We start from the raw sequence: 26,004 nt of genomic DNA, 5'->3' as shown, positions 1-26,004 counted from the left end.
TTTAGCATTAAAGGTAATGCCAGGTAGCTTTGTAAAATGTTGGGCTTAGAGTTAGGAGGACCCAAGTTCAAATTTAGCCTCAGACATTAACCATGTCATCCTGGGAGAATCACTTAATCCCTCTTCCTCTGTGTCTTTCATCAGTAAAACAGGGTAATGAAGAGGTAGTTTGATTTGACAACCTCTTCCTTCAGTTCTAAATTTATGGACTTAGAATAGTATATATTTAGGGGAGGGACAAGAGAGAATAAAATATTTACATGTTTTTCCAATTTCTTTCCTATAACAGTTTTGCCCTAATGCCCTTAGAAGCATTTTGTAAAAATTTCATAGCAAATACTCTTTAAGATTGACAGATTGCTTAGGAAAGAACGAAGTAGTCTGTTATTACTTTTCTCTTAATTTCAATTCTATTATTCAAGTAATAATAATAAACATTTTCACAACACTTTTTAAGATTTTCAAAACCCTTTAACTATTATTTGATCCTCATGAAAACTCTGCTGTTATTATTCTCATTTTACAGATGAGGAAACTAAGGCTGAGAAAGGTTAAGTGAATTGCCCAGAATCACATATGGTGTTTGAGGCAGAATTTTGACTCAGATTTTGCTGATTCCAAGTCCATCATTCTAATCATAACGCTACTTAACTTTATAAGTTAAATGAACTGATGTTGAGTGAAATGAGCAGGACCAGGAGATCATTATATACTTCAACAACAATACTATATGATGATCAATTCTGATGGACATGGCCCTCTTCAACAATAAGATGAAACAAATCAGTTCCAATTGAACAGTAATGAATTGAACCATTTACACCCAGTGAAAGAACTCAGAGAAACGAGTATGAACCACTACATAGAATTCCCAATGCCTCTATTTTTGTCTGCCTGCATTTTTGATTTCCTTCACAGGTTAATGGTATACTATTTCAAAGTCCGATTCTTCTTATGTAGCAAAATAACTTTATGGGCATATATACATATATTGTATTTAACATATACTTTAACATATTTAACATGTATTGGTCTACCTACCATCTGGGGGAGGGAGTAGAGGGAAGGAGGCGAAAAATTGGCACAAAAAGTTTTGCAACTGTCAATGCTGAAAAATTACCCATGCATATATCTTGTAAATAAAAAGCTATAATAAAAAAAAATTTGTAAGTTAAAAAAAATTTGCCCTTATCTCACTTTAGCCAGAGAAATTCAAGTAATGCTTAGCAACAAAGGAGAATATCAGATTGATTGATTCAGTTACTGAATTTCTGCTCGTGGATCAGCCAGCATTACAGTAAGATAAGGATTTCACTAATCAACAATTAGGGATGGCTGGTATAGAAATTATTTGTTGAAAAGTCAAGAAGGACATAATAAATAAAACTCTGGTCAGGGAACACAGCACAGGAAGACCCAGGTTTAGCTACTGACATCTACTGACTGTATGTCTCTGAAGTAAGTCACTTAACTTCTGAGTTCCCTAGGCAACCTTCTAAGACAATATGTTACAGATGAGTTGTAATTCTTAATTGGTAAATTTGTAACACACTAGCAGTTTAGACTAAAAAACCCCAAATCATTTCTAAGTCTAAGAAAACAAGTCAAAGTTTGAATAGAACAGGACTATAACATTCTGATACTATTTTAAAAATCATTCTAAAAACAAGTCAGAGGTAAATATGGATAGGAAGCTAGTTTGATGAAATCAGAGGACAAAACATACAATAAAATACATATATAAACACATAAGGAGACCTTTTACTTGGATATTTGTGTCATCTTCTTTTGTTTGCAATATGGTTGGCAAAAACATAGAGTGTTGTGTGATCATCACATATATTAGTGGCAGCTGCACTAAGTTTTTGCAAAGGGAATTTTCAGGCTGATATAACAGCAGTATACAAGCATGAAGAGTCTTTAAAAATGTGTAATCATGGTAGCGGAACCTAAAAAAAGCAAGAATTCAATTTTTAAAAGCCTGTACTAAACGTAGATACTATTCAACAAATACAAAAAGTAGCTTTTTATATTATACTTCTAACCATCACATGTAATGCAGTCTAGAGACCAAGCACCTTAGTAGCTTTAAGGCTACATTGCTGGAACTCCTGCCATGCTCATTGGTAGTCACCCCACTATCTTCCAGGCCCAGCTCCTGCCATGCTGTCTATACTTTTTCAAGTACCCTCTTTTGTCTCTCTACCTTTCCACCATTTTCTACTTTTGGAACCATAAGGCAATCAATTCTGTCATTACTCCTACAAAGAGTATGACAATTTACACCTTCAAGGGTCTGCTCTCCTAAATATGTTGCCTCTTCCTTTCATAAGTAATGTAAGCTTCTTGGGGCAGAGATTATTTTCAATTTTTTGTTTGCATCTCAAGCATAATTCCTGGCACATACTGAATGCCTAATACATACACATAAATATATTCACAAAAGGTCTGAGAAGTAGAGATACATTTATCTTCTTAAGGCTACTAAACAATCTAAAGTCTGAAGATTCACTAGAAGAGCAAAACTTGAAAGAAACAGTTTTAGAAAAGAATGGTCTTCTCTCATAACTGACTTGCTTATCAGCCAATACCTGTTTCTTTCCATTCTATTCTTATTATTCATTCTATTCAATTTCTCAAATCTCCAAATTATTTTGTAAATTCTGTTTAATAAGACTATAAATTACAGCGAGAAATCAAGGTAGATAAAAGCTGTTGTTTCCATGATGCTTCTGCAATAAAGAAACAATTTTTAAGCTACTCGTGAATTTCAGAAGAAACAACCAACAGTTTAGCAACAAGACATTTTTTTTAGATCCTGAATGACCTTCAAACCACATATAGCAAAGTGCTCAGGTAGTGGTGGAGAAGCAAAAGGGGCTCCTAATCTAATAACATTTAAATTAAGAAGAACCATAGCTATCAACATACCAACAAGATAGTCGCTTAAAAAAAGCATAACATATATTTAATAAATTCATATTAATTAATGGTAATAATATTATTATAAATGATAACACCTTCATTTTATTAAATTTTTTAATTTACTAAATTTTAAAAATTTATTTTATACAATATATAATTATATCATAACATATTATGTTATATATTATATTATACTATAATACATTACACATAATACAATTATAATATAAAATTAATATATAATATAAAATATGTAATAAATTTATTGTATTTTAAAATTTGTTAAATAATATTAAAATATAAACAGAATAATCTATTTTTCTTTACATTTCCCCTCTAATCATCAATTGAATTTTTAAAATGAAGTGTTTTTTTTTCTCAGTCAACAAATTTTACAATGAAAGAAAATCTTTCCAGTAAAATAAAACAGCTTACTTAAGGCCTGTCTTCACAAACTTCTGCCAATCAACAGGATCAACTTCATTAACTGAGTTCTGGAAAGAAAGTAAGCAAAAAGAAACAATAAATACAATGGTAGATAATAAAGTACACTGTCTACTTGTATGCAGAATTGTTTGATTCTTCAGGAAAAATCTTACAACAGGACAGCCTACTGAAGAGTTGGGAAGATCTGAATTTGAATCCTGCATCAAACACATTGATTCTACAACCCTTAGCATGGCACATAATCTTTTTCTGTGCCTCAGTGTTCTCAAATACAAAATGGGGATAATAATTATACGGACTTTACTCAGTTATCCAGAGGATCAATTGAGATAACATATAGAAAGCACTTTGCAAACCTCAAAGGAAATATAAATACTATTGTTACCCATTAGGTTTTGAATTCCTTCAAAGGACAGACTTTTTTTGGTTTTTATATTCTCAGCACTTATCAAACTATCCAGTTCATAGTAAGCATTTGGAAAATAAAAGCTTAACAGGAACTACTTGTTGACTAAAAGCTCTTCTATATACTGAATGGACTAAGACACAGAGTTGCATTGGAAGAAAAGTATGTGTCCTTCTTATCACAATGGTTTTTATTCTATAAAATAAACTGCCTCAATATTAGAGGTATTAAATATGAATAATTAAACTATAAATCAATCACAGTTCCCTTCTGCCTTGTGAGAACCAATGCTAAAGAGAGGTTCTTAGGGCACATCTAACTGTCCAGAGAACACATGACAAAAATGTAAAAATATTTCTTTTAGAAGAAATGTTTCACAATGGAAAGAGCACAGGGTAGGGAAACAGAAAACCTGGGTTCCACTCATGAACCACCTGAGAATAAATCACCTCACTTCTCAGGGATTGTTATCTCATTTGTAAATTCGGGAAGTTCAAATAAGTGATATCCAAGATCCTTTTCCAACTTTATGTGTCTATCCAGTGTCTCTTTTTAAAAGTATCTGTACAATCACTGATAAAAAAGTGATAATTGAAAGCCATTTTGTTATTATTAAGGAATATGAAACTGGTCAGAAAAAGAATTGAGTTTTAGAAAATAAAATAAAGAATAAATGCAATTAAAACATGTTACAAATAATGATATAAAAATACTACCATCTTTCCAGGCCCCACAGACTGTAAGTAGATCAGATTAAATGATCAAAAGGAGATTACAGGGGCAGGACTTAAATCTGGGTTTCATTCTTGGGTCTCAATCCCACCATGAGGAGAAGCACTAGCATATCAGAGCTTGGGGTTGTAGGGGAGTGGGATCATCCTCATAGTTCCAGGACAGAAAAGAGTGTTGTGGTTCCTTACAGACAAAGCATAGTCCAAGAGAGCAGTAAATCTATCTCTTTCTAGATCATACCATCTTAAAAGAACCAAAAGTTTACAGGTCCACAGAATTATTTCTAAAAACAGCTGCACAAAACCCGCTGAAACTTGGGATGGTCTACCCTCCATTTCGGAAATAGAGTCCCACTTTAGTAACATAGAGTTAAAAGTCAAGAAATAGTTTGGAAAAATGAGAAAACAGCAGAAAAACACCCTGGCTATTAAAAGTTACTATGATGACAAGAAAGCTCAAAACACAAATGCAGAAGATGACAACAGTCAAAAATGCTCTATCCAAAGTCTCAAAGAAAAATATGGATTGGCCTCAGATCATGGAAGAGCTCAAAAAGGATTTTAACAATCAAATAAGAGGTAGAAGAAATATTGGGAAGAGAAATGAAAGTGGTGCAAGAAAATCAAGAACCCTGAAACTAGATTCCGGGCCTCAGATGCTGAATAGTCCAGGGAAAAGCTTAAGTTGTGGCTTCATTCAATTGGAGAATCTGGAGTCAAACCACCCTCCATTGATCTTTTGAGGGTGGCCAGGATTCTCTTCAGGAAATTCCAGGCTCTGGGATTAAGCCTTCAAAATGATTTTATTCAGGTGGAGATCTGGGTCTGATATTCCTATTGAGTGGATAAGTACCTAGGCCTGGGGGCGTTGACTCTCTTTTCACCTGGAACCAAGCCTCAGAACAGCAATAAAAGACAATTCTGAAGTCCAAATCTCTGTAAAAGTCTGAAGTAGGATTATGCTTTGGCAAGGGACCTCTCTCCTTAGCACAACTGCCTGCCAGGATTCTTGCTCATTGTGAAGATGCCCTCTTCTCAGTGATTACCTTTATTTCCCTAACAGAAGCTCTTGCCACTAAGAAGTCTGTCTTCCTAGCTAGCAAAGATAGATTCTCAGTGCCAATAAAAATCCCTTTTGCCAGTCAGACTTATTGGGTCTGCAAATTCTTTCATGTTGGACCTGTGTGGAGGATCCCCAAAGGGGATTCTCACTCCTTAGTTCTCTACCCCATCAAAAGCACCCCCCCCAAAAAAAGGAAAAAACTTTTTTTTTGCTTGAACTAGGGAAGATTTATTTTACATTCTTGTAAGAAGGGGTGTCTAGGATGATAGACACACCTTTGAAACTCCAAAAGCAGGATTTTATTTCCCATACTGAAACACAAGTCCCTCCCCTGATTCTCCATTGACTGAATGTTATAGAAAGTATAGGCTCTGAATCTCCACTCTTCTTTACATAGCCAGTCCTGAAGGAGTTTATTTTATAGAAAGAGGAAGATATCAGTGAAGGGTTAGAACAAATAACAAAAGATTGTTTTCAAATCTCAGGCCACCAAAATGTTTGTGGCAGCCCTGTTGGTAGTGGCTAGAAGCTGGAAACTGAGTGGATGCCCATCAATTGGAGAATGGTTGGGTAAATAGTGGTATATGAATGGTATGGAATATTATTGTTCTGTAAGAAATGACCAGCAGGATGAATACAGAGAGGCTTGGAGAGAATTACATGAACTGATGCTAAGTGAAATGAGCAGAACCAAGAGATCGTATATAAATACGTCAACAACGATACTGTATGAAGATTTAATCTGATGGAAGTGGATTTCTTTGACAAAGAGACCTAATTCAGTTTCAATTGATCAATGATGGACAGAAGCAGCTACACCCAAAGAAAAAACACTGGGAAATGAATGTAAATTATTTGCATTTTTATTATTCTTCCCGGGTTATTTTTACCTTATGAATCCAATTCTCCCTGTGCAACAAGAAAACTGTTTGGATCTGCACACATATATTGTAGCTAGGATATACTAGGACATATTCAACATATATAGGACTGCTTGCCATCTAGGAGATGGGGTGGAGGGTGGGAGGGAAAAATCGTAACAGAAGTGAGTGCAAGGGATAATGTTGTAAAAAAATTTACCCTGGCATGGATTCTGTCAATAAAAAGTCACTCTAATAATAATAATAATAAAAAAATATATAATAAAATTTAAAAAAAAATCTCAGGCCACGACCCCTGATTACAAAAGTCAGTCCCTGGCCCCAAGGAGCTTACATTCTTTTGGAGGAAGATATCTAACCTCCACCTGGATTATTCATTGATATCCTTGTGAGTTTCAATTTTCTAATTTATTTCATTTCTCCAATTTTTATAACTGTGGAAACCAAATAAAATAACATCTTAAAAAAGAAAATAGGAAAAATGGTAAATAAGGCACAAAGATACAATAGAGAATACCCTGAAAAGCAGAAGTAGTCAAAAAAAAAAATACAAAAAGCTCACTGAAGTGGAAGCTAATAACTTTAGGAGACATCAAGGAAAAAATGAAACAAAGTCAAAAGAATGAAAAAAAAGTTGGAGAAAAATTTAAATAATATCGTTTTTAAAATGAGTAATTTGGAAAATGAATCTAGGAGAGATAATTTAAAAATTATGGAATAACTTGAAAGTCATGACTGAGTGGATAGGGAAGTGGAGGGGAAAATGCCTCATTTCTTTCAAGAGTGCCCTGATATTCTAGATCCAAAAGGTAAAATAGACATTGAAAGAATCCACCAATGACCTCCTAAAAGAGATCTCAAAATGAAAACTCCCAGCAGTATTTTAGCCAAATTATAGCCACTTTCCAGGAAAAAATTTTGCAAGCAGCTAAAAAGAAACAATTCAAATACTGTGGAGCCACAATCAAGATAATACAAGATTTAGAACTAAAGAATCAGAGGCTTCAAATATGATATTGTGAAGGGCAAAAAAGATAAGATTATAACTAAGAATCATTTATTTAACAAAACAAAGTATAATTTTTTCAGGAGGAAAAAAATGGACATAAAGTTAAATAGAGAAATTTCAAGAATTCCTGATGAAAAGACCAAGCTAAATAGGAAATTTAACAAACAACAAAACTTAAGCAGAAGCATAAAAAGGTAAACAGCAAAGCGAAATCATAAGAAATTTAATAAAGTTAAACTGTTCACATTCCTACATGGGAAAAAAAACCCATTATAACTACTAAAACAGAAGTCAGACATATGAGTTGAATATGATGGAATGATTATTTTACTTAAATTAAAGGGTGAGAAAAAGGAGTATACATTCAGAGAAGGGGAAAAGGTAAATTATCTGATATGAAAGAGCTTTCATAATGAAGGAGAAAACGGGGATGGTACTGACAGAAGAGAGTAAATGAAGAAGTTAAAAGTCAGAAGCAAAACACTTTTGAGAAGGGACAGTGAAAGAAGACAGTATATGATAAACAGGGTGGGGAATATGATGCAGAGAAATACATATTAATCATTTATAGCAAATTTCTTTTCAAAATGTCATTTCTCAAATATTTAAAGAATAGAATCAAATTTACAGAAATAAGTCATACCTCAATTGAATTGCTGAAAAGATATGAACAGGCAGTTTTCAGAAAAGCTAACTATAGACAAGAAAAAATGCTCTAAATCACTAATGATTAGAGAAATGCAAATTAAAACAATTTTGAGGTATCTATCATCTCACAACTATCTGAAATGATAATTTTTTAAAAAAATGCTACCATATAAATAAAGGAGCAGAATACAAGTAATTTTTAATAAGAGAAAAATAAGGATCACATAACTAAGAATGGCAGACATCTTCATGCAATGCTCTATCAAATGGCAAGACAGGTTTCCGTGAATATCAAGAAGTTAGGTTAGGATAGAAACAGTGTTTTTTCCATGGTGCCTCTCTTAACCAATCCAACTTCTATGATGATTAAGTACAGTAATAGGAGATATGACAGTACATTCTAAGTAGAAAAACTGTAAAACCAGTTGGGCCTTCATAATTCCCTCTAAGTGCTGTCATATGATGAATAAATAATGTTGTCATTTAGTACATATAGTGTTTTTTCATAAGGATGGAAAACAAAGATTACTCAATTATTCTGAAGTAAAAAAGCACCATTTTTCTTTGCAATTAATAACTATTAGATTAAATTTAATGTCATTAAATATCTGTATGATCTGAGTATTCCTCTTAATCCTTTGCTTTTTAATTTTTGCATTTCCAAAAACCAGCAATTGCAAGTACTTAATGCTCTAAAACATACAATATTAATCTTGAAGTCACTTGCCACTTAATCTAATCTGTTGTGATTTTAAGTAATTAGTGTGTTCCTGAGAAACACTTGAAATTTTCTTTTAAATGGCTTTTTAAAAAAAATTACATTTAATATAAAAAGTCCAATTAATATTTTCATATATTTCTATTACATACAATTTGCTTTTAAAAAGTTAACAAGAATGAATGTTCTGATTGTCTGTTTTCTTTCAAAATTCCTTCTGTTTTTCTCTGCATAATTTCTTTTTAATACTCTTTTTAGTTAACTCTTTTTTTTGGGGGGGGGGAGGTTAAGGTTAAGGTTAGGGGGAGGAAGGGACTAGGGGCCACAATAATGCTAGATTTCTACCATTCTTCAATCCAACCTCCTTGGGAGCTCACTCATAGATTAGGATGTATATGGACGTTCAACAGATGCAATATAAAAATATTAAACTGACAACTTACTCACAGAAATAGTAATTAGAAGAAAAGATTACTGGTGGAAGAAATGTTTAGTAACAGGGATAATATACTATATATAGCATCACTTAACTAAAGTTTGGGTTGGAATTTCATTTTTGGCAAAAATCCATAGATTCTTTATAATTTTACACATCAGTTTTTACTTTGAATACAATTTTATTCTTAAATTCTCTGTCATGATACAGAGAACTATAAGAATAACATGTCATGGTTCTGTATATTTGAAAAAAAAAAGCAACAATGACAAAACCAATAGAAATCACATAATTATTCCAACAAATAAAGAAAAAGCTTTTGAGAAAATACAATTCTCCTTCCTATTAAAAACACTAAAGAGCACAGGAATAAATGAAGCTTTCCTTAAAAAGATAACAGCATTAAGATGACAGGAAAAAATAATGATGATTGTTGGAGGGGATGTGGGAAAACTGGGACACTGATGCATTGTTGGTGGAGTTGTGAACGAATCCAACCATTCTGGAGAGCAATCTGGAAATATGCCCAAAAAGTTATCAAACTGTGCATACCCTTTGACCCAGCAGTGCTACTACTGGGCTTATACCCCAAGGAGATACTAAAGAAGGGAAAGGGACCAGTATGTGCCAAAATATTTGTGGCAGCCCTGTTTGTAGTGGTTAGAAACTGGAAAATGAATGGGATGCCCATCAATTTGAGAATGGTTGGGTAAATTGTGGCATATGAATGGTATGGAATATTATTGTTCTGTAAGAAATGACCAGCAGGATGAATATAGAGAGGCTTGGAGAGACTTACACGAACTGATTCTAAGTGAAATGAGCAGAACCAGGAGATCATTATATATGTCAACAACGATACTGTATGAAGATGTATTCTGATGGAAGTGAATTTCTTTGACAAAGAGACCTAACTCAGTTTCAATTGATCAATGATGGACTGAAGCAGCTACACCCAAAGAAAGAACACTGGGAAATGAATGTAAATTGTTTGAATTTTTGTTTTTCTTCCTGGTTTATTTTTACCTTCTGAATCCAATTCTCCCTTTGAAACAAGAGAACTGTTTGGTTCTGCCACATATATTGTAACTAGGATATACTGCGATGTATTTAACATATATAGGACTGCTTGCCATCTAGGGGAAGGGGTGGAGGGAGAGAGGGGAAAAATCGCAACAGAAGGGAGTGCAAGGGATAATGTTGTAAAAAATTACCCTGGCATGGGTTCTGTCCATAAAAAGTTATTATTATAAATAATAAATAAATAAAAGAAAAAAGAAAAAAAAGATAGTAGCATTTATTTAACACCATCAGCAAGCATTATGGAATGGGGATAAGCTAGAAACTTTCCTAATAATATTAGAGGTAAAGCTAAGATGCCCATTATCATCACTATTACTGAATACTGTACTGTTAGTATAACAATAAGAGAAAAAAAAAAAAAAAAAAAGAAACTGAAGGAATTAGAACAGGCAATGAGGAAACAAAACTATCATTTTTGTAGATATGATAAACTTAGAGAATCAACTAAAAAACTGGCTTAAATAATGAACAATTTTAGCAAAGTTGTTAAATATAAAAAAGGAACTCACACAAATTCATCAAAATTCTCTATATTACTAACAAAGCCCAGCAGCATGAAATAGAGAAATTCAATTTAAAATAGCTGTAGATAATATAAAATGCTTAGGAGTTTGTCTGCCAAAACAAATCCAGGAACTATATGAACACAATTATAAAACTTTTCACACAAATAAAGTCAGATCTAAACCACTAATAAGCTGAGCTAAATAAAACAAAATGACAATTCTACCTAAATCAATTGCTTATTCAGCAGTTTGATACCAATCAAACCACCAAAAATAATTTTATAGAGCTAGAAAAAAAATAACAAAATTCATCTGGAAAAAGAAAAGGTTAAGAATATTAAGAAATTTTGGAATGGAAAAGAATGTGAAGGAAAGTGGCCTAACCATATCAGACCTCAAATTATACTGCAAAGTGGTAATCATCAAAACAATTCGGCTAAGACATGGATGCTTTCAGAAAAACCAGGGAAGACATATAGGAACTGATACAAAGTGAACAATGTATACAGCAATAGCAATTATGTAAGATGATGTACTGTGAACGACTTAGCTATTTTTAGCAATACAATTATTCAAGACAATTCCAAAGGACTCATGACAAAAAGTTTTATCTATTGAGGAGGAACTTGAAGCACACAACTTTTTACTTTTTTTTTTTTTAACCTGTGTATTCTTTTACAACATACTAATATGGAAATATGATTTCCCTGATTGCAGATATATAACCTAAATTAAATTGCTTATTCTTCACAGGGAAAGGGGAAGGGAAAAAGAAAATCTGGAACTCAAAATTTTTTAAAAAAGTGTTACAAATTGTCTTTATATATAATTGGGGGAAATATTAAAAAAAAAAAAAAAAAAAAGGCAACTCAGGAGGACGCGAGTTCAAATCTGACCCCAGACACTTAACACTTCCCAGATGCCCTGGGCAAGTCACTTAAACCCAAGTGCCTCAGCAAAAATAGAAACAAAACAAAACAAGCAATGGCTATGTATGTGGTAAAATGGTTGAGGATAGATGTTTGATTGACAATTCCTTTCCATACTGTGGCACATGTCAAAGTGTCCTCACTTGCTGACAACAGTGGTATTTTGGGTCACTGCTTCTTAGAGTCATGCCATTGATTATAGTTGTTTTTTCTTGCTATTTCATGGAAATGTCAGGTTGCTTTAAGTAATACTTTAGGAAAATTATAAAGTGTTTCTTCTATTTATGAAAGGAAAAGGAACTCACCAATAATTCATTAAATCGCAACAACATAGACTTCTCTGCATCCTGGGTATTTTCTTCTTTGATACTACTGCTGTATGAAGCTATTAGCCATTTTATACATGACCCCAACAAAGTCTTTTTCCAAACATCCAGCTCTTCCACAGATTTTTCCAATACTAATGCTATGGCATCTGATACAATCCAGCTGCAACAAATGTGAAATATGTTAAGAACTATGGGCTGAAAGAATTTTACCCTTATAATTCACATGTGTTTAGAATAAGCTCCAGAGAACACCAATATAATCATAATAACTACACATTGGGTTAAAGATACCCAGAGATAACATGTTCTCTTTCACTCTTAAAAAAAAAAGCACACAAGAATACCACATTTAAGGGTAGAATTTAAATAAGAAAAAGATAGAGACAGCAGCACCATTGCATTCTAGAAGTCAAGTACAAAAACTCTGGCCAATCTACAATAACTATGCATTGCCAACCCAACTAGTCTCCTATCTATTTCTTCTCTTCTGATAAAAATTTTCATGAAAAAAATAAACTTTCTATTATAAATTTTATTAGTGCAGATGTTTTTGTCTAGGAATTTGGTTAAGATAACCTAATGAAATTGTAGGCATTACCCAGAAAAAGAACTCTGGGAGATGACTAAAAACCATTACATTAAATCCCCAATCCCTATATTTATGCACACATGCATTTTTGATTTCCTTCACAAGCTAATTGTACAATAATTCAGAGTCTGATTCTTTTTGTACAGCAAAATAATGTTTTGGTCATGTATACTTATTGTGTATCTAAGTTATATTTTAATATATTTAACATCTACTGGTCATCCTGCCATCTAGGGAGGGGGTAAGAGGTGAAAAATTGGAACAAGAGGTTTGGCAATTGTTAATGCTGTAAAGTTACCATGTATAAATCCTGTAAATAAAAGGCTATTAAATAAATTAAAAAAAAAAAAAAAAGAAATTGTAGGCATTACCAATGGCTTTTTAAAGAATTAGGCATGTTTAAAGACAACATAATTATTTAGAAGCAGTACAAAGGAAGAGACTGAAAATAGGAGGGAAAAAGAGATAACTGGTGATAATCTACTGAAGAAAATGGGAAAGGGAGATTTTTTTTTTTTTTTTTTTGCTGAGGCAATTGGGGTTAAGTGACTTATCCAGGGTCACATGGCTAAGAAGTGTTAAGTGTCTGAGGCCAGATTTGAACTCGGGTTCTCCTGACTTCAGGGCTGGTGCTCTATTCACTGTACTACCTAGCTGCTCCTTCACATAGATACTTAACAAGTAACTATATTTCTTTCTTTTTGTGTGTGTGAATTCTCAATAAATTGTACCTGGACAGAATCATAAAACTATAGGCAGCAAGTCACCATTAAAGCATTCATGAATAAAAGATGCTAATGTGAGTCTTCTCCACAGAAGTATCTCACATCATGGGGGTCAACTTATTCCAAATTTCTCCCTAGCCTAGTTAACATGGATGCATGCATATAGTCTTAGAAGGAAAGAATACTTCAAAAATTTATTTTCATACTGTTCAACTCTTCCTCCCATTCCCTCCCTTAAACTCTTCACTCGTATTCCCTTTTTTGGGGGGCCACTTCAGTTTTTAAAATAAAGGATCTTTCTGGTGGGCCATTATTGATGTTTATCTTACCTCTTCGATTTCTCTGGCTTTTGAAGAATGCTGGGCATTTTGTCAATGAGGAGTCTAAGTTCTTTTGCTCTTGAATAGGGAATCAATTTAGAAAGGACCTCTTCTTGAATTCCAAGATCCTGAGGATCATCTCCTAAAAGACTGTTTTGAAGCTCTTTCCACAGGACCTTTCTCAACACATTCATGACATTTCTAGACACTGAGGCAGAGATAAACATGAAAAAAAAAGAAAGAAAATCAACTACAGCTTGTTAACTCAAGCTCCTACCCACTACTTCTCCCCCATGCCCTTTCAGAACAAAAAAGTATGCTTTCAGGCTTAACAATAGTAAAAATCTTATACGTGCTACTAAGATTATCATGATTGATCTCTAAGTATCCTTCCAGCCTAAAATAATTTGATTTACTCTTGAAAAACTACAGGGTGACAGAAGGGTAAAAAAGTAAAAATAGACATCAGCCAGCTTGAAAAGAAAAACACATTTTTAAAATGACAAATGGTTGATTGACAGACACTTATTACGTGTTTAACTGATCTGATGCTATATAGAGGCAAGATAACTCACACTATTCACCTAACAAGTTAGAGAATATCAAAGACAAATTAAATTCTACCATAAAACTCAACTTCCCTATTTACTTGTTCTTAGAACCAAGTGGAAGACCACAGGATACTTAGGGGAAGGGGGCTGAGGACATAGGGCTAGTCTATATTAAGGCCTAATTTTTCCTATCAACTAGAAATTGCCATAAAAGCTGGGATGGCTGGAGAACAGAGACACTGATTTTCTATAAGGCTACCACATTGGGTATAGGCACAAAGAAACATGGTACCCCTGGCATTGACCCTTTATCTTCTTGTTCTCACACCAATTCATGGGACATCTAGGAACATGTATAGAACTCAAAAAATCACAAACGCTCCTTGTGATTTGATGTTATGGGGTCTTACCACAGAAAGACAGGAGTTCTCTCTCTAGAATAGGAGTTTTTAAAAGTTTGACTAAGTCATGAAACCCTGTGACAGTTTGATAAGGGCTATGGATCCTTTCTTAGGATAATGTTTTTAAATAATAAGAGAAATGCCAAATTTTAGTTAGAACATAGTAAAAATAAAGATGTGATTTTTTCCGCCAAAGTTCATGGGTTCTCCCTGCCTCCAATCATTATACAGGAGGTCAAGGGACCCCAGGGGTTAAGAACTTCTACTTTAAAGAGTTCATTTAGAATAAGGATCATATTCAGCTATAATCTGAAAGTTTAAAGATTTGGAATTTTAAAAATAAAACCAATTATTTCCCAACAAATCCAGGAATGTGGCTTACCTTTAGAAGGACGTGTAAAGTCTCCCTGCATACAAGACTGTAAATAGGTATGGATAAGTGGAAGAAAGAGGCTGAAGTTTTCTGGAAGGCAGGACCCTAGGCCCTGTAAGCACCACAACTCAAAGTGTAGCAGGTGAGTACTACTTTGCTGAATCAACAAAGCTACAATGGAAAGAGAAGTTTTTGTCCTCCGATTTAGACAGTAGGTCAATAAATCTAACTCAACTACATGGACCAGAATTGGCTCTTTCTGTAAAGCTTGGAAGAACACAGTCTCTAACTCTTCAATGACCAGTGCAGGCAACAGGACACTCATTCTCTTCACATATTCTAGGGACGACAGTAATTCACCTTGCTGGGATTGTTCCTGGTAGGATTCAGTGATAAGCTGTTTGAGGGTTTCCCCTAAAAAGCTCAGATGTTTTTTTTTTTGGTGAGATTTCTTAGATTCCTGATCCAAAAGGGTTGATTTAGGAAGAGCCAGGAGTGCAAGCGTAATGTCCCTAAGCTGGGTTCCATCCATGTAGGGATGTAGTTGGTACAAAGCTTCCAGCTGAGCTGAAGGTTTCCCATATGCAATGGGAGGATCTGTCTTCTTCAGGGTGTGTAGTTCTTTCAAGACACTCTTAGTAATGGCTTCTAAATACTTGGAAAGGATGTCCATACGTTGCATTTCCTGCAGAATTGGGGCACTCAGTTTCAGGAGTGAGAGGACCCCAGCATTGAAATGAGTTGCTAAAAGCTTTACAAGGATTGGATTGAGGTTATGTGAGGGAAGAGTCTGCAGCTCCAGGGCCAAATACCAGCTCTCCAATGTGGGATGTCTAAAGATTACTATCAACGCATCTTCCAGAGTCTGAAATAGAGTACATATTATAATAATATATAAAAATCTGATCAGTTAATTAAATACTTCTTCATTTCTCTGTCTGTCCAAAAACCTATAATGGTCCCCTACTGCCTCCCAAATAAAGTCCAACCACCTTAGTCTTGAAGCTCTCTTCAAAGAGCTCACTACTTTATATGCTCCTATCCACACATTTTTTATTTTTGTTCATATCATAAGGAGCTATGCCCAAATGCTTTCCCAACTCTCCCTTCTGAAACACTATCCATCCTTTTCTTCTATGAAGACATTTTATTTCTGAGTAACATTGTAAGCAATATTTGAGGAAAGTGACCAGGTGTCATTTACCCAGTTATTTATGCATCACAATGTACTGAATAAATGCTTGTGCTAAATACTACTGAATGAATACAAATTCTTTAATTCACAAACAGTAGGATTTAGGAGGAGACTATTGGTCTAGGTCCCTTTCTTATTGCACAGGTTCACTATAGTAGAGCACAACAGAAACAGCATTGGCTCTGGAATTAGAAGATGTGGGCATAAAAGCCTTCCTGATTCCTACTAGTTGGATGACTGTGAACATGTCATTTATGTGATGTCAGCTTCAGTTCCTCTTTTATAAACGATGACCTCTCATATCAATTCCAGTTCCAGTCATTCTCAATGATTTGAATGATTGTAAGGGAGCAATAAAACATCTCATGCAAAACAATGAATAAAATTAAGTAATTTTAATTTCTATTTTATTTTCAACATATGTACTCTTTTACTCATATTAGCTCAGGACAGTTAATACTGAAATAAGTTTGTATTTCCTAATACTATGAAGTGATAAGTAGTCTCAAGTAGGCTATGTCAATGGGAAGTCAGTCTGGGATTAAAAATTTATCACAAAGGAAATTACAATAAAATAGGCAATTTTGATTATATGAAACTGAAAAGCTTTTGTACAAATAAAATAAAAAAAAGCTAAGACAGGGAAGGGAACACTAAAAACTGAGAGAAAAACTATATATACCTCTAATAATAGTCTAGAATTCAAGCAGTAAAGGGAACACTTCTGTTGATGAGCTGAGACTACCTCTTGAACTCTAGTTCTGTTATGCCAACTGACTATTGAACATTTCAAATAGGATGCATGTGACTCATCTCGATCTCAATATGTCCAAAAAAGAATCCATTGTCTTTCCTAAACGATCCCACTCCTTTTCCAGACTTCTCTGTTTCTGTCAAGGCCATGGATAACTCTTTCAGAATTTCAGGTCTGTATTATCGTCAATTCCTCGCTCCAATGAGCTGCCAATATGAGACTTTTATGTATATGTCTTTGACATCTATCTCCAGAGCTACCAACTTAGGTCTGTCCCTGATACCTCTTGATGAGACTACTGTAGCAGCATCCTAACTAGATTCCCTGTCTCAGATTTAGTTCAATCTTTCATCCCCACGGCAGCCTAAGCTATTTTCCTTAAGCATAGATCTGACCAATATGACTCAATAAATTCCAGTTAATTCCATTAACTCCATATTGTCTTTGAGATAAAACTTTCCTAATCTATCCTCGGTCTTTTTCCAGCTTTATTAGCTATCACTTCTCATCCCTATAAGAAGTCTATAGTCCAGCTAAGCTGGCCTTTTTGCTCTTCCTAGCCTTCTAGCATCTCCTCTTCAGTCTCCTTTGCTGAATCTTCTTTCAGATAGTACCTTCTAAGTAGAAATATTGAAAGGGTTTCCCAAATGGTTTTGCTTTTCCCCCTTCTATACCACTTTACTTGGTGATCTCATTAGTTGCCATGAATTTAATTGTCATCTCTATGATGACAATTTTCAAGTTTATTTCATCTGTATGGCTGAGTAGACACTATTAAGCCAGAAAAAAATAAAATGATGCTACTGTTTAAGCACTCTTGCTAAAAGTTATTCCTATAAAATGGAGTGACAATTAGTGTCATAGAGAGAAGCAATTTTCTTTCCTTCCTTATTTCCAAGGAAAGAGAGAAATTCAAATACCTAAAAAATAAATTTCTAGCTATAAACAAGAGAATGATTACAAATTAGAATTTTGACAGTTATGCAAGTAGCAAATGTTATTGTAATAAATACTTTCAGAATGTCAATTAAGTGATATGCAGAAGGCCCAGATCTTATTAAATTGTGAAATGAGATATAAGTTTGCTTCTTAGACCCAATCAACATAGACCCATGGAGCCCACGTAGAACTAATTAATGAATAACAAAGAGAAGAATAATTTTATTTGTCTTCTCATGGCAGCAGTTCTAGAAATATACAATGCAAAGACTTTTCCAACTACATGTCCTTTCTTCAATTCAAGCTGCAACAATTAGAAAAAAACCCACTTTCTAATTAATTTTCTAAAGATGCTCATTTCACCTGTCATAAGAGAAAAATGCTTTCATAGGGTAAAATCTCAAGAACATCACTACCTTATCATTGGCTAATTCCAGTGTGGCCAAGGACTCCTCATCCAAAAAGATAGCAGATTCGGCCTGAGCAGCTTCACATTTTTTCTGGTTACATGTGTCCAAATGATAACAATGGTTCAACAGGTGACTGAGCAAATTCATGAAGAGCTGAAGCAAAGCAGGACCTGAACTTTTACCAAGCTATGGAATAAAAAAACAGATAACTGCCTTTTAGATATATTAGAAAATTATGAGCAAAAGGGGCTCAAATCCTCTTAACATGTAATACTAATTTCAAAAAATTATTTTGCCTAAAAGGAGAAAAAAGGTATAAGTAAAAAAAAATCCAAACTAAGTAAATGGTTAACCACAGAGGTGATGGGGTAAAAAAATAATTGGAAAAACTAGAGATAGGTCTCTTAGTGATCAACAATTAACTTAAGAACTTGATTTGCTTTCCCCTGAGAAACTGGAATCAATTTTGTTTATCCTTCAAGAATCTATTAAAAAAAAAAAGCTCAGAAAAGCAGATGAGACACTGAGAAAGAGGCAATAAGTATTTATTAAAAGCTTATTATGTCTAAGTACTAGGGATATAAAAACTATACATACAAAATATATGCAGTATAAGTAGAAGGTAATATCAGAAGGGAAGGTACTAGGAATTAGGGAGTGAGAAGGAAGACTGGGAAAGACCTCATATATATATATATATATGAAGGGAAGCTAGAAGATGAAGAAGGGGAAGAAGAACATTCTAGGCATGGGATAGCCACTGAAAAGACACAATGCTACCAGGTGAATTTGTTCTTCCCAAATGTCAACTTTATGATTGCAGACTAATTTCAAGTATCTAGCAAAAGGCTTATTAAATTTTTTCCATTTGCAACTCCTTTCCATCCAAGAAATTTTTACATAACTCCATCTCAAAGTTGCAAAGTGCACATGTTGTGTGCTCAGATCCAAAGCTGCAGTGAAGTCATACGATGCACCACAGGCAAATGCTGTCAGAAACACATTGGATTCATTACATGTTTGATTTTGAATTAATTTTTGGTCACTGCATTCAGAAAACTTTTACTGTTGTCAAATTCTTCATGATCCCCACATTCAGTAATGTGACCGACAGTTTAAGAAGTTTTGCTCTAGTAAGATGACGGTCAGACAATGGGTAAGAAACACTTAATAACCAATAAACTAGGACACTGGGAATTACCTGCCCTGTATCTGTGACAATTTCAACAATGGCACATCAGGCCTAGTCAAATCCGGCTTTTGAACTTAGGTGTCTGGCACCTGGGGCACCATTGTCAAGGCCAATCAAGTAAGTCCCACTTCTGAGTAATAATCACCACCATCCTTCCTTCTCCAGAGTCTGGCTTTGGTCTCTATTTATTTTGTAGTATTCAGCACAGTGTTCTACAGAGAGCAGGCACTAATGTTTGTTGAGTAATATTATCAGTAAGTAGTGACTGGACAGGCACAATCAAAAAACATCAGTTTAGGAGTCAGAAGACTTCAATCAATCAGCAAGTACTAAGCAATTACTATGTGCCTGACAGGCACTAGGGCTACAAATAAAAAATAGAGAATCCTTCTTTCAAGCAGTTTACATGATATTGGAAGACAGCAGAAAGGGATAAAATATATCACAGATAAAAAGCATATAAGATCTCTTTGTAAAATCAGGAGGTTAGATTAGGTGATCCTTAACCTTCATTCTGGCTCTAAAATTGATTATATGAATCAACTCATTGTACTTGAACAATCCTTGAGGAAACAATTTTTTCCCCCAAAGGCTACTAATTAGCACAATTCTAATTTACCCAAAACATTCATTCCTCAGAAAGTTGGTGAAAAAAATAGTGTAAAGAAAAGCAGCTTCACCTTGGCAAAGTTCTCCACAGTGGTTCTAAGATACAGCATCACCTGCTTCACAGAGAGCAGAACCTTCTGCATTGGGAGCTGAGCAATTTTTTCTCTCAGTTTTCCCTGGATATTCTCTTCTAAAAGGAGGGTAACTCCCCTCTCATAGGTATCTGTTAACAAGGTGGAAAAGGCAGAGCCAACCACAAGTGATGTCTCAGTGGGTCTGGTAGCTTGAAATTCCTTTGGAAAAACAGCAAAAACATAAGGAAAAAATCAAAAAGGAAACAAAGACTGAATCCCAAACTTTTAAACTGATCAATGTGAATATCCAATTCCTTCTAGAGTGTAATTGTGGTAATGCATTAGCACATCAAGCTTTCATATTACTACAATTACAAGTATTTTACTATAATGAGTAAACTAAAATTAATGTGATATCATTATAATTACAGATTTAATTATACATTGTTCCAGGAATAGTTAAAACACTATAGGAATAATGGTCACAGAACTTACAACTACTATGCCTTTAAAAGAAATCAGCAAGGGACAGCTAAGTGACACAGTGGATAGAGCACCAGCTCTGAAGTCAGGAGGACCTGAGTTCAAATCTCACCTCAGACACTTAATACTTCTTAATTGTGTGACCCTGGGCAAGTCACGTATCCCCAATTGCCTCAGCAAAAAAAGAAATCAGTAATCCTTAATTTTAATATGTTGCATAGAATAAGAGAAAAATGGAATAAAGATGAATTCTGAAGTTGTTAAATCTAATCAATTTATAATTAGTAAATTTCTACTTTCTAAGACTGTTCTATAAAGACATTTTGGATGTGATTTCCTAGCTCTCATGAAAACTAATAACATAAATTTAGTGGAAACCTGACAAGTATTTATAGAATACCTTTGAGAACCTCCACTTGCTATTGATAACTCCACTTATTTAGCTGTTTGCTTATACTGAGTAATTTAATCATTATAAATCTACAAAAGGGTTCATTCAATTCAGTGCCTTAAATGCAGAGATTTTTTGGAATACTTTCACAATTTTATAAACAAATCCATTTATCTAAAAATTTATAATGAAGAATGGCAAGTGTTCTAAAAGAACCATAATCTGAGTTGATATTATAGCATCACATTACAAAGAGTTAATTCTCAACTAGAAAAAAGAATCAATTCTTTCTTTTTTCAGTTCCTCAATTTTAGCAGGATTCTGCTGTTTGTCTTTCAGCAGCTGTGTGGAACTATTAAACTCAGATAATGCAACAACATATTAGTCTCTTTTGAGAAGTTTAATCCAAACATAAGTTTGTTAAAAAAAACCCAAAAAAATTTTTTAAATCCTAACCTTATAAACAAGGAGTTCTCAAACTTTTTGTGTCATGGATCCCTTTGGTAGTCTGGTAAAACTTATGGATACCTTTTCAGAATGTTTTTAAATTACTAAAGGAAATGTTAAATTTTAATTAGAAGTTAATCAAAATAAAGATATAACTTTGTTTTTACTTATCCAACTTCATGGACTCAGGTTAAGAACCTCTGTTCTAAACTGCAGTGGTATTAAAGTGACTATTATTAATAGGGAGTAGTGAATTTCATTTCATTATATTTTTAATGAATCTGTGACTTCATCATCTACAAAAGAAGCATACTATTTGGTTCCTTAGCAAGTGGGATACAATATAGTTTTATTGCAAACATATATGTAGCATATAAGAAATAAGAGTATCTTCATACATTTTAGGATAGAACATAAATTTCACTACCAAGCATTAAATTATAATTGCAGGTTAAGTCTCACCAAAGTTTCTCTGGCTTGCTCAGGTATCCACAGGTTATAGTATCTGTTGAACTGGTAAATCCGAGTATACAAAGATGTGTTTGAAAGTTGTAAACTGTCATAAGACTGAAGCATCAGACAAAGAGCCAAAGGATCTCGCTGTGTATGTAGAAGGTCTGTCAGAACGGCTATCAGATATTCCACTATGCTTTCACCTACAAAGGTAATTACACATTTAGAATATTTGTCCAATAAAACCTGTGATTAATCAATTCAATTTCCATCACATACTTACACCCCAATTAACTTCATTCTGTAACACAGCATGTTCAACATAGTTCTAATGTGATTAGGTGACACACCCCTAAAAACTACTCATTTAATATGATTTGTTCAAATTACCCACTATCAAACCAGCATTAACAAGATAGTATAAAAGATTTCCTGAAATAAACCATCTACTAGAGGAAGCTAGAAAATTAGAATGCTAGTTTCAGGAAGATATTAAGTTGAATCTTGCCTTGTACACTAGCTGTGCAGCCCTGGACAAGTCATTTAACTAATCTTTCTTACAGTCATAATTTCTTCCTCTGTAAAATTAGGTAATGATGAGAAATCATTTAACAAGATTGTTGTGAAGTTCAAATGAGATAACACAAGCAAGTGTTTTGCAAACCAAAAAGTCTGTTGTTGTTGTTTTTTAAATGCAGAGTATTATCATTATTATTATTGATGGCTTCCAAACACACCAATCAGTCTAATATAACCTAATCAAAAAAGGAAATGAGTATGGATACCATTGCTTCTTTTAAAAATAGATTAGATGCTAAACCACTATCTTTAAATAGTTATACAGATTCCAATTCCTTAGGGAAAAGAAACTGAGACCCCTGGACACATGAAGTGAAGCACAAATCATATGTATTCATTTTGTACATGTTACATGACTGTGGAAATTTATAAACTATAGGGAATATCAGCTGAGGAAGAGTCTGAACTCTTACTACTTTAAGCTTCTAGTAACTATTTCCAGAACTAAATTGTCCCTAGCAATAAATTAACTGTGCTATATAACCACATTTGAACCTTGTTAATATGCTATGTTATGGCATGAAGTTAATTGGAGTGTATGTGATGAAATCCACATTAACCTATTATGCCACAAAGACATAGCCACTGTTAGGCAGCTAACGTGAAGAAGATAAAAAGGTACCTGAATCATTTCCATTCCCAAGAAGCAATTTATTCCTGCTCTCCAGAGCTGTAGGAACTATGGCGCTGAATGGGAATGTCAGCAGAATCATATCTTCATTTAAAGAGAAACCAACTTCCTCATCTAAGCCTTCAGTGTCCTCCATGAGGACATCCACCATATCCAGGATATCTACAAGAAATTAACAAATCCAAATAAACACAGCTACAGGGATAAAATACAAACAGTTCCATGAGAAGTATGAACAAGAGAATGCAAACAATAACTGTGTGGGAACAGGAAAGAAGAAAAACTCGATACAATACTTCATCCATTATAAATAAGAGACTATTTTCCTAATTAAAGCAATTCTGATGCCCCATCTTACATCCATCAGATTGTCAAAGCTGACAAAAAAGAAAAATGACAAATACTAGAGGAGTTATGAGAAAACAGACATTAATACATTGCTGGTGGAACTGTGAGGTAACTGGAAGTTCTAGAAAGCAATATGGAACTATGTTCAAGAAGTCAATGAACTGGAAATATCCTTTGACTCAGCAACAATATTATTAGTATTGTTTCCTAAAGAGATCAAAGCAAGAGAAAAACAACCCTTATACACAAAAATATTTATAGTGGCTCTTTTCCTAATAGAACTACAAACTAAGGGATGTGCATCAAGTAGAGAATGAATGAATACATTATAACATATGAATATAATGGATTATTAATATATTGTGCCATATGGAGTAATAAAGAGGACTGTCTCAGAGGCAACTGGGAAAACTTATATGAACTAATGAAGAATGAATTGAGCAAAACCAGAATAGTTTATACAATAATAATAACAATTTAAAAAATAAATCATTTTGAAAATTATTAAGAACTTTGATCAAAATAATGACTAACCATAATACTAGAGGAATAGTGATAAAACATTGTTACTACCTGACCAAGAGATAGTAAAATAAGACATTTTTTTTCTGACGTAACTAATGTAGGAATTTGTTTTGCCTGACCAAACATTTTGTTTAAAAGGTTGAGGTTTTTTGTTTTTTCCTGATTTTGGCAGAGGATAGAGTAACAAAAGAGAGAAAATTGCTTTTGGTTAAATAAATTAAAAAAAAAAAAAGCCCATGATTAATAAAATACATGATATTTAGTTAAGCAGATAACATAAGCTTTCTCTAATCTGAAATTCACAGGAGTGACTCTGAGGGAGAAAAATGACCGAACAAAAATAAATGGAGTAATGGCTAGAGAGTTGGCTTTGGGGTCAAAGAGACTTAAGTTCACATTTTGCTTCCGACACACTGTAACTTACTAAACTTGTCAGCATCCTAGATAACTGTCTAAGATTCAAAGATGCAGAATGACTGCCAATCTGCACTGACAGATTGAGTTTCCTCACTAGGCATTCCCTCCATTATATCAATATGCCTCTCCAACAAATTAAGGTGACCGAGCTGTCTCTACCCAATAATACAAGGAACTTGCAGTTGCTATTATATTTTATGATTAAAACAAAACAAAACAAAACAAATAAAAGCATTTATTTCATTTCTAATATTAACTGAATCTATATCTGGAAAAGTTATGGCTTTGCCAGGTATGACACAGGATCACAAACTAAGATCTAGAAGCGATCATCAAATCCTAAAATCCTATCATTTTAGAGATGAGAAAAGTGGAATCCCAAGAGGTTATGCAGCTTGTCTAAAGCCATACAAGCTTAAGGAGATGACCAAAGATTCAAACCCAGGACTCTTTACTACAAATCAAGTATATTTTGCATTACACTATGATATTTCTCAAGTTTACTACAATTAACATTTACCTTTAAGGAAAATGCCATAAATCATTAAATTTCTCTTTTTTTGCTCTACATAGCTTTCTGCAATTTGATCTCTAAAATCTTGGATTAAAGCCAGAGGACAAGAGCGACATACCATCAATGTGTGATACAGGTATGCTAACATTATCAGCATCTTGCTTCACCACAGTGGCCTGTAGTGTACTAGCTTCTTGAACAAAATCTGCTGCCTTGTCTGTATATGAATAGGGATTTGTTACCAATTGCAACAAAACCTGTACATTAAAGACAAAAAAACAAGTCATTACCATTAGTTATATAGATAAATATAAAAAGGGTTAATACTTACAAACAAGAATCAATTCCTAAAAATATTTCTTTCTACTAATGAAAACAACTATACTTGCAGTTTTTTCCTTTCTTTTTCTCCTTCTTCTTCTTTTTTTAATATCTGTGGAAACTTCAAGTACTATACCATCTTAAGGACTATAATACCACTAACTCATTGAATGAATAGAGCTTTCAGATGGACCAAGATGTACCTAAAAGTCACTGACCCAGACAGGCTAACACTGTTTCCCATTTGTTACACCACTGAGTTTTTAAGCTACCCTGCCAAATCCTTTAGGGGATTTTCAGCAAGTTTAATAATGTCTTCCTGATACGTAAAAGAATCAAGTAGCACCATGAAGAAAATCTAAATTTTTTGTTACATTACAGAAATAAATTTTTAAACCAAAATTCAAAATCTTCATTTAAAAACTACTTAAAAAAAAAATTTTAATTGTCAAAAGGAAAAAAAAAATCCTTGTTCAGTCTCCTTTCACATTTAGAGATATGAAATAAAGTCTTACACATTCCAAAAACTGAATCACAACTTCTTTTCTGTTTTCTGCTGTGTTATCTAATTGCTCCACCCATAGTTCTAGCTCTTTCCATGTATATTCAAATACTCCAGTGTCACGTAAAATCTGTCAAAAAGATGAAATGC

The 26,004-nt window shown here is 33.8% G+C and overlaps 1 protein-coding gene across 3 annotated transcripts in view; it reads right to left on the bottom strand.

The window, feature by feature from the left end:
• The window catches only part of URB1 (URB1 ribosome biogenesis homolog), a 96,841-nt gene that overhangs the window by 29,634 nt on the left and 41,203 nt on the right, over window positions 1–26,004 (bottom strand). For all 3 annotated transcript variants that reach the window (XR_004232936.1, XM_023498904.2, XM_012544405.3), the window contains exons 16-26: window positions 25,868–25,984; window positions 25,150–25,288; window positions 23,219–23,389; window positions 22,027–22,220; window positions 20,241–20,462; window positions 18,375–18,554; window positions 15,080–15,935; window positions 13,755–13,953; window positions 12,088–12,271; window positions 3,361–3,419; window positions 1,759–1,949 (exon numbers count right to left, since the gene is read on the bottom strand). Coding sequence is in view for 2 of the 3 variants with exons in the window: in XM_023498904.2 (XP_023354672.1) it covers window positions 1,759–1,949; window positions 3,361–3,419; window positions 12,088–12,271; window positions 13,755–13,953; window positions 15,080–15,935; window positions 18,375–18,554; window positions 20,241–20,462; window positions 22,027–22,220; window positions 23,219–23,389; window positions 25,150–25,288; window positions 25,868–25,984 (2,512 nt within the window). In the remaining variant the exon portion in view is untranslated. The remainder of the gene's footprint in view (window positions 1–1,758; window positions 1,950–3,360; window positions 3,420–12,087; window positions 12,272–13,754; window positions 13,954–15,079; window positions 15,936–18,374; window positions 18,555–20,240; window positions 20,463–22,026; window positions 22,221–23,218; window positions 23,390–25,149; window positions 25,289–25,867; window positions 25,985–26,004) is intronic.

The sequence above is a fragment of the Sarcophilus harrisii genome, chromosome 3, assembly GCF_902635505.1.
Source record: "Sarcophilus harrisii chromosome 3, mSarHar1.11, whole genome shotgun sequence".
Taxonomy (NCBI): domain Eukaryota; kingdom Metazoa; phylum Chordata; class Mammalia; order Dasyuromorphia; family Dasyuridae; genus Sarcophilus; species Sarcophilus harrisii.
The sequence above is the reverse complement of the archived record's forward strand: the minus strand, read 5'-3'. Positions and strand labels throughout refer to the sequence as shown.